The sequence below is a fragment of the Formica exsecta genome, unplaced genomic scaffold (assembly GCF_003651465.1).
Source record: "Formica exsecta isolate Colony F162 unplaced genomic scaffold, ASM365146v1 scaffold362, whole genome shotgun sequence".
NCBI lineage: Eukaryota > Metazoa > Arthropoda > Insecta > Hymenoptera > Formicidae > Formica > Formica exsecta.
The window spans coordinates 916,346-924,872 of record NW_021850867.1 but is presented as its reverse complement, the minus strand read 5'-3'; the positions used below and the strand labels follow the sequence as shown (position 1 = coordinate 924,872).

Below are 8,527 nucleotides of genomic sequence, written 5' to 3'. Positions count from 1 at the left end.
TAAGTCCAACTACATTTATCCATATTTTCTGCGTAATAATGAGACTTATTTATTAATTCATATCTTAATTCCGCAGACTTTTTTAAATCAATGATTTTTTTTTTGATTTTTTTTATTAACAATTAACATATGTTAGTGCTAGTATCAGTAAAAAAGTATTATTTTAAAAACCCAATAAACGCATGATTTTTTTCGCTAACTTTTAAATCAAATTAAAATATTTGCAAATTATTTAATATCGTAAAATATATCTGCTACTTTTTCTCAAAAGAAGCAAATTTATTTTCTCAAAAAAAATATTTTCAGAGATTTCATTAGAATGTGTTTAAGATATCGCGTTACACCGAGTGAGCATTTATTCGTCAGACTTATTTCTACAAATCACATAAGAATGCTAATAATAACCTATTAGCAGAGTTATCATCTCTTTGATTACATCATTCGACAACTACAATAAAATTTTTTTTTTTCAAACTAGAATAATTTGGTGATAGAATGTTAATGTCAATATTGATAGTTGTTGAATTAATATTATAATATGATAAATAATAAAATGTGTTACATAAAGTAATTTAATTTAACAAGAATACTAAAATATACATACATTAGTTTTTATATCATTAAATAGCACTTGACAATTCGTGGAAAACTCATACACTTTATGCACATGCGATGTAATACATTGACTATTGATAACATATATAGGTTTATTGGAAGGTTGTAGTTAATGTGGTAGTAACTTGCGATTACGATATCAGAAAAATTTCCGCTATAATAATATACAAATCTGTAATACTACAATGTCAGAATTAACGTTATTAAACGAAAAATAATAACAATATAAAAAGTTAAAATTATAAAAGTATTTACATTATAAAACATCTTTACTTATTTATCTGCATTCATATATAGTGTCATTTTCTCAGTCGTGGAAGTGATAATGAACCGTTCAACTACTGCTTAGCTGGCTGTATGGTTCGCAAGCTCTGATAACCTTTACTTCAAGTCCTTAAAAAAATTTAGTTATTAGACAAGAATATCAAAATTATAGATAAATAAATAGAAAGTATAGATAAATAAATAACTAAACAAAATTAATAAAAAAGAAAAAAATTTACTCAAAAATATTATTTATTCAGATATTAAAATATTATATTGTCTTTATTAATTTAGTAATTCTTTGCTCAATAATTATGTGAAATAAATGTGAATATATATATATATACACACACACACACATTATGAGATTTGAAAAAATTAAAATAATTAGAAAATGAGAATTAAGAAAAGATAAAAATCAAGAATAAAATTACTGAAAATTAAAAGTTAAAAAAAGTTAAAACAAGAATTGGAAGATAAGAGGTAGGAGTAGGATTTAAAGAGAACTGAAAGTTGACTGAAAAATTTGAAGATTGAAATAACTGAATTTAAACTAAGAATTAAGAATTTAATTAAGAATTGATATTAAATATAAGTTTAAAATTAAAAATTAACATGTATAAAAGTTTAGATAAAATTGTATCTTAACAATGTTATTTGATAATGAACTAAGAACAATAAAACAAAATATGATGTAAAATTAATATTACTTACGTGGATTACAATTTTTCGCACAATTAAATCTTCCCATATTCCAATAGGTAACATTATCGCTGCCGCATATTGGATTATATTCTGCAGTTGCAATACACGGACAATTAGTCGTTGTTCTTTGTGTGGTGCTGCTCAGCGTATTATCGAAATTATCTAAAATCTCGCTCGACCACTGGAAATCTCTTTGTGGGAATGCCAAGGCGACCAACCAAATCATGGTCAATATTTGCACAACTATTGAATAAAACAAAATTATACAATGTAAATGCACGTTTTAGTATTGTAAATTTACTATAAATATACAAAAAATGTCAAATAACATTCTAGAGAAAGAGAGAGAGAGAGAGAGAGAGAGAGAGAGAGAGAGAGAGAGAGAGAGAGAGAGAGAGAGAGAGAGAGAGAGAGAGAGAGAGAGAGAGAGAGAGAGAGAGAGAGAGAGAGAGAGAGAGAGAGAGAGAGAGAGAGAGAGAGAGAGAGAGAGAGAGAGAGAGAGAGAGAGAGAGAGAGAGAGAGAGAGAGAGAGAGAGAGAGAGAGAGAGAGATTGAGAGAAAGAGAGAGGCCCTTTTAAATGTTTAAATATTTGAAAAAATATGTCTAAAACTAAAATATTATTCGGAAATTTTATGGAAAAAAGATATATTCCTTCAATTTTGTATATTTGAAAAAAATCGATGGCTATTGCTTTGCTATACCCACTTGCAATAATATGTTTCATGATTATTTCAGATAGCCTAGTTTCTACAGTTCCAAAGAATGAAAAGACAGAAGAAAAAGCAGTAGCGTCTTCAATGATACACAATCAATTGATTCAACTCGAATGACGAGCTTTGATGAAGATGTTTTCCAATTTATATATTTTTATATGCCCTTATCTGTTTCCAATTAATTTCCTCGTAAAAGGAAAAAACCAGTAAGATAATCAGCAAGTGTCGAAAGCGGTCGGGGATATCCACATTGCATACTCGTCCTATTAACATTAATATCGCGCATACAGGTAGAGTCAACTTTAAGGAGCTTTTATTTTGCGTGTGCATCTCGAAAGAAGAATCGGAATCAATTACTGACTTTTCAAGTTAATTAACGCATTAATTTATATTATTTATTTATAAGCGTAAAACCTTTACATGACTTTATTGCATTTTTTAGCACGATTCGTTAACTAGGAAATAATAATTTTACATGATATAATCTTTGATTTTAAATTTCGAACAATTAACGACTTATATATATTTGTAGCTAACTTTTGCAGGATTAACAGAAGATAAAATTTAGCAATATTTCAGTCAAATATATGCTTTTAACTTTATGAATATTTACAAGAAATCCAGACACAGAAGAGAATTAACCTTGAAATTCTGTACAAGTATAATAAGCAAATTCCATTTATTTCTTTCTCAGATACACATGGGCGCCCACGAACACGCATACACAGACATCTATTTCTCACTTTTACACTTCGTGGATATATACATACAAGTGTGCTCATTACAATCTGCAATATTTACGTCAGTCTTCTGGATTACGACGTCAGAACTGAGGAAATCCCATGTGGTTGATATTTTTGCAATTTGTATTTACATAAATAATTTTTCATGAGATTTAAATGAAATCAATTTCAATAAATTCTAGCATAACAAAATAGATTTATTAAAGTAGAAATAGTGAATATATATTGTGACTTCAATACATCTTTTACATTTTTGAAAAAAAGAGATTTGACAGCTTTCTTTTTTTTTTGAGAAATAAAACTTTATTTAAAATCTTGCACAAGTCTTTCTTTCACTCTCTCTCTCTCTCTCTCTAGACTATCATCAGCATTACAAGTCTGCCTTATTGAAACATAATAATATGTTTGGTAAAATATCTTTAGGATATTTCATATATTGCGATGACATTGGATGATTGTATAAATAAAATTTATAATCTGTGCCACTTTTCTCTCACAGATCTCATCATGGATTATCGATTTTGAATACAGAATCGCTGTGATAGCTAAAGTTTTGATAGAAATAAAACTTCACGTGTCATCTATGCATAACCTTTATTTATAGCAATATCAATCAATCTTTCTCGGATGACAGCGTGTCGTGTATATGTGTCATGTGTAAGCGTATATTTTCTTATGTGCGATATAGATCGCCAATATTAATAATACTGAAAAATCATTCATGCATACATGTATATTTTCATTCATTTATATTTATGACGTATTGCTTTAGTTAAAACAAAACACAGTTTTTTCATTTATCGCGTCCGATAAATGAATTATAAATATATGTATATATATAATATATGTACAGTTAGTGCCAAGATGACAGCCACAATGCGCGCGATTCATCGTGGAAATATACCTAGGATGCGTTCAAAAATTCTACTCTTAGGGTAAAGTAGCGTCTAATTGACCAATCGAGACAAAGAAACCTTTGCTCCTGATTGGTCAATTAAATGTTACTCTACTTCATGGATAAGATTTCTGAACGCATCCCTAGGCGAGTCTTGCCGCCGCGAGTCAAGGCGCTGTTCGATAAGCCGAGCGTGAACGTGAACGTAGGAGACGTTCAAACGCACAATCGAGATGTCGAGGAACGACGGCAAGAAGGATACTTCGGCATCCGCGTTCCGTAAGATTGACGTGGACCAGTATAGCGACAACAATTTCAAAGAGGAAGACGCCGACGGTGGCATAGGCGCGCCCACCGGTCCAGACGAGAACGAGATTTTGACACTTCTTAGCCAATATCCTTTGCAAAGCTCTCGCTTCCGATAGAGGCCTTATTTTTCCAGCAATCTTATCGTCGACTAATTTTTCCTTAGCACTTTATCAAGGGTAAGAACGCGGAGGCGCTAATATCAGTATTAAAGTCCGCACCATTGGAGAGTAAAAACCAGCAAGTCAAGGTAACCTCAAAACACATCCTCCTTGCGATAACTATTCGTTTCTTTATCTTGTTTTCGTAAAGTGATATACATTTTATAATTTTTCAAATGTGGAAAGGCGTTATAGATATGAAAAGTATATAAATTAGTCGTGTGAGTAATCGTTATTTTAAAATAGATGAATTTATACAAGGCTTAAGGCTGAGAATTTGTTTTACTCTCTAACAATCTATTACATTATTTTTTAATATATTGCTTCCAAATTATCTGCAGGTTTTTGAACTTTTAGCTGGAATTAATAATTTATGAAACTCATAGAAATATTTTGCATATGATTTAGTTGTTTATATCAATATATTCCTAATATATAACTCTTTATACTTTTTTCCTAATATATTACTTTATATTTTGATATATATGTGGGTTTAGCTAAATATAAATTTCTATATATACAAATATGTGAAACATTTCTGTTTACAGGACAGTGCCCGGAACTTGACACAAAAGGTGCTCCTAAGTATAAAGTCGAATCAAATGGACGATTGCTTAGCACAATTAGATCGTGACTTAGTGGATGTTTTAATGAAGTACATTTATCGAGGTTTTGAAATTCCGACGGAAGGTAGCAGTAGTCACTTGTTAATTTGGCATGAAAAAGTATTCAATATAAGTGGCGTTGGTTGCATCGTTCGTGTATTCTCTGACAGCAAACGGGCTTGAAGTTTTGTACATTTTGCAGTAACGCTCATTACGGTAATTACCATTAATTCTTACTGTCATTTACTGTTATTCAATCATTGTTAATGAGGATGTAGATAGGAAAGCCATTCACACCATTTTCCATATGGGAAATATAACAAATTTGTGTACATTTGTTATCAATAAAGTAATTTTTATTTCTTGTACATTTGAAGAAATAATCCCTCTACATTCTCCATTGTTGCCCTTATTTTGCTCTAAAGAGTATAAATAACAATGATCTCACACAAGTGTTTAAATGATGAGAATTTGCCAACTTGCAAATATATTTTTTGTTGCTTAATACTCGAATATGTATACTATTATAATAAATGCAATTTTATTATTATAGCATCCCAAAATCTGAGTGTATTTTATTTATATTTTATATTCTTTAGAGTTGTAAGAGGCTAAAAGGGAGCGTATATATATATATATTTATATGACATTATTTTCTTATAACAACAATAAAGTCATTCTCATATCTGAACATTTCATTGTATATACTAGTATTGACCATTACGATGAGAATTGACGACTAATATGACATTTGAGTTGGCACAAAATAAAAGTATAAATAATTTGGAATAATATACCAACATTTTTATTTTATATATATATATGTAACAAAAACTATAATGCAATCAGTTAACATGGAAACATAATGATGTTAAATCCTCTATATCAGATATTTTTAGGTTCTATTGTTTGTATAATTGAATATGCAAGATTAGCAGGTTGTAATATCTATGGATTATTTGACTCTTGTGATATTATCACATACAACTCAGGGAATTCATTATAGAATTGAGATTTACTCACATTTGTCCTTTACTGTAAGCATAATCATATTTGTTTGGTGTATCAGATACAGCGCACTGACAAATACTGCGTTTGCCCTGCAAGAAGTATATATTGTATTATATTATGACAAATATATGTGTGTATATGTGTGTGTGAATAATATGAAGTTAAATATTCAACTTTTTTAGGCATATCATTGATTTTATTTCAACTACTTAATTTGCTTATCTAAATTTCATTTTTCGTTTTGCAAGCATTAATTTAAAAATAAATTGTTAGAATTTATTATTATTACATATTTACATTATTGTTAAAAACCAAAACACTGCATTATAATATATATATATATATTTTTTTTTTTAAGCTGTCTATTTAAAAATTGATATACTTACTGTCCCTCTTTGAAGTACTCCTTCAATGTATTGCTGAACCTTTTACTATATTTTACAAATTCTCTTTTGCGTTGATCTAATGCTTGTTTGCCAGCTGAGCCAGGTATAAATCCGGTAACTTCATTCACAGCATCTAAAAGTTTTTTTATCGCGCTTGCAATTTCTCTGAAAGAAAATATAGCCGATACAGAACATTATATACATATATAAATTACACATACATATATATAAAAATTATACAAACTTGATTGTCTCAAGAAAAGTTTTCCTGTCTGTGATCTCATCAGGAATTCTGCTAAGTATTCTTTTCAAGGAAGTAGATTTACGATTCAATTCTTGAAATGCATCTTCCGAACGTGCTGAACGGTATTCCACAACTGCAAGCAAAGACAAAATGTATAAATTTATCTAAAAATCTTAAAATAAAAAAAAACATAGATATTACAAAACTGTTATAATAGTAGATAATAATAAAGATGAAATATATATATATATAATTGCATTTTCTACATAAAGAATTAGGATAAAAACATAAAGAAGTAAGATTTATCTTACCATCATAGTCAGAGGCAGCGCCTTGTAATCGTAAGACACTCTCGTTCATATCAAGATTGAGTTCTGCTCTACGTATTATACCCATAATTAAATCGTGTGTAATCCCAGGATGAGAACTCTCTGCTTTTGAGAGAGCTGCGCGTAGAGTTTGCGCTGCCATGACATTTTGCCTTTCCAGCTAGAGAAATTTTGCACGTTAATCAATCAAACGTTTTAATAAGTTCTTTACTAAAAATGCAAAGTTTCATATAAAATATAAACAATTTGCTAAATGGATTAAAAAACGCTCTCAACTCTTATTCTATTCGTTCCTCTATGCTTTTTGACAAATTGCTATCCATCTTCTATGTATATATGATGTGTAAAAATGAGATTATTTGAGAAAGAGATAATTGTACTAGATGATAATATATTTATAGGCGAGATAATACCTTGGTTAATATCGGTCTTAATATTACAGGAAGAACCAGTGATGTAACTGGAATCTCATCGCCCATTGTCATCCTTCACAGTGTATGTTGTCGTTCGAGACGTCGAAAATACAATGAGTCGAGACGAGAGGCAAAGTCAAAGCTGCTTCGGAATGAACGAACGACGAGAAGATTGTTTATACACACGACTGGCTCACACCAGCATAACTCTTTCTGTGACAGCTGTCACAATAGGAGCTAGATACGCGGAAATGAGGTTATTCGGCGCTGCCAACATTAATTGGTACGAGTCGAAAATAGGATAGATCTGTTCGTTTTAGTCGCACTTTCTACACTCTTGATATCTCGTTTTTCTCTCTTCAGAGACACGAGCGTGGAGACGAGTCTACGTTCGTTTCATTTTAAATATGGAAAATGCGAGAAACACAGCTTAAAACGAGAACGAAGTATCTAATATTATTTCCGCATCGGTGAAATCTACAGGTAACGTACATTCTACTTGTATCTGTTTTATAGCGTTGATTAGTAATATATTTTCTCTCGATAGTAATTATAATATCATAAATTGAAATAAAGAGTCTTTATGCAAGCGCTTAGACGCACAACGTTATTATTTTTATAGTTATTATCTCAATGCGCTCTCATTCATCGCTCTATTTATCAGTAATTCTTCACACGATTTCTCTCGAACAATTGGCAATGAAATTTATGTTGCAAATCATTGCTGATGGAAGAAAACAGTTAAAGAATATTCTTTCCAGCATCAATTTCATTATATTTTCTCTCGTGCCTTTATTAACGTTACGATTCGAAAGTAGCGGGTGATAATCATTGGCGAAATTGCGAGCGCCACATAATTCCGAGAGTTGCTTTAACAAGTCTTGATAATCGATAACTTCATGATGCACTAGTGTCGACAGATTTTTTCATTTGCGGGATAGAGAGGTACGTTCCCGCTTAAATAGATTAATTAGAGATTAATTAAACTAATTTAGAATGAAGTCGAGTTAATATCACTATTCAAAATATATAATGTGTAAGATATGTGATCAAGATGAATGATTGTCGAGCTATCTGCATCTTTTTATTCGGGATTTTATTTCACGCTCATAAGTATGAACATGAATGCGTTTGCA

General features: G+C 30.3%; 3 protein-coding genes across 9 annotated transcripts; 1 reads left to right on the top strand and 2 right to left on the bottom strand.

Moving 5' to 3' along the window:
- Positions 1-343: 343 nt before the first annotated feature.
- LOC115238901 lies at positions 344-2,466 on the bottom strand. 7 transcript variants are annotated; one of them, XR_003884558.1, is made up of 4 exons: positions 2,291-2,466; positions 1,594-1,827; positions 871-1,008; positions 344-795 (listed from the first exon to the last, which is right to left on the bottom strand). XR_003884558.1 is itself a non-coding variant. In XM_029813062.1 (3 exons), the coding sequence occupies exons 1-3, from the start codon at positions 2,307-2,309 to the stop codon at positions 950-952; spliced, it is 312 nt and encodes a 103-aa protein (XP_029668922.1). In that variant the 5' UTR covers positions 2,310-2,466; the 3' UTR covers positions 344-949. The 7 variants fall into 7 exon arrangements, 1 of the variants encoding a protein (XP_029668922.1); XR_003884560.1 differs by having other exon boundaries at positions 889-1,008; XR_003884559.1 differs by having other exon boundaries at positions 557-787.
- Positions 2,467-4,078: 1,612 nt separating this feature from the next.
- LOC115238876 (actin-related protein 2/3 complex subunit 5-B) lies at positions 4,079-5,374 on the top strand. Its single transcript, XM_029813018.1, has 3 exons — positions 4,079-4,330; positions 4,420-4,492; positions 4,952-5,374. The coding sequence occupies exons 1-3, from the start codon at positions 4,170-4,172 to the stop codon at positions 5,189-5,191; spliced, it is 474 nt and encodes a 157-aa protein (XP_029668878.1). The 5' UTR covers positions 4,079-4,169; the 3' UTR covers positions 5,192-5,374.
- On the bottom strand, positions 5,347-7,638 carry LOC115238873 (programmed cell death protein 10). Its single transcript, XM_029813010.1, has 5 exons — positions 7,392-7,638; positions 6,961-7,138; positions 6,650-6,782; positions 6,406-6,570; positions 5,347-6,108 (listed from the first exon to the last, which is right to left on the bottom strand). Exons 1-5 carry the CDS (start codon positions 7,461-7,463, stop codon positions 6,024-6,026), a joined length of 633 nt encoding a protein of 210 aa, XP_029668870.1. The 5' UTR covers positions 7,464-7,638; the 3' UTR covers positions 5,347-6,023.
- Between the last annotated feature and the right edge of the window lie 889 nt (positions 7,639-8,527).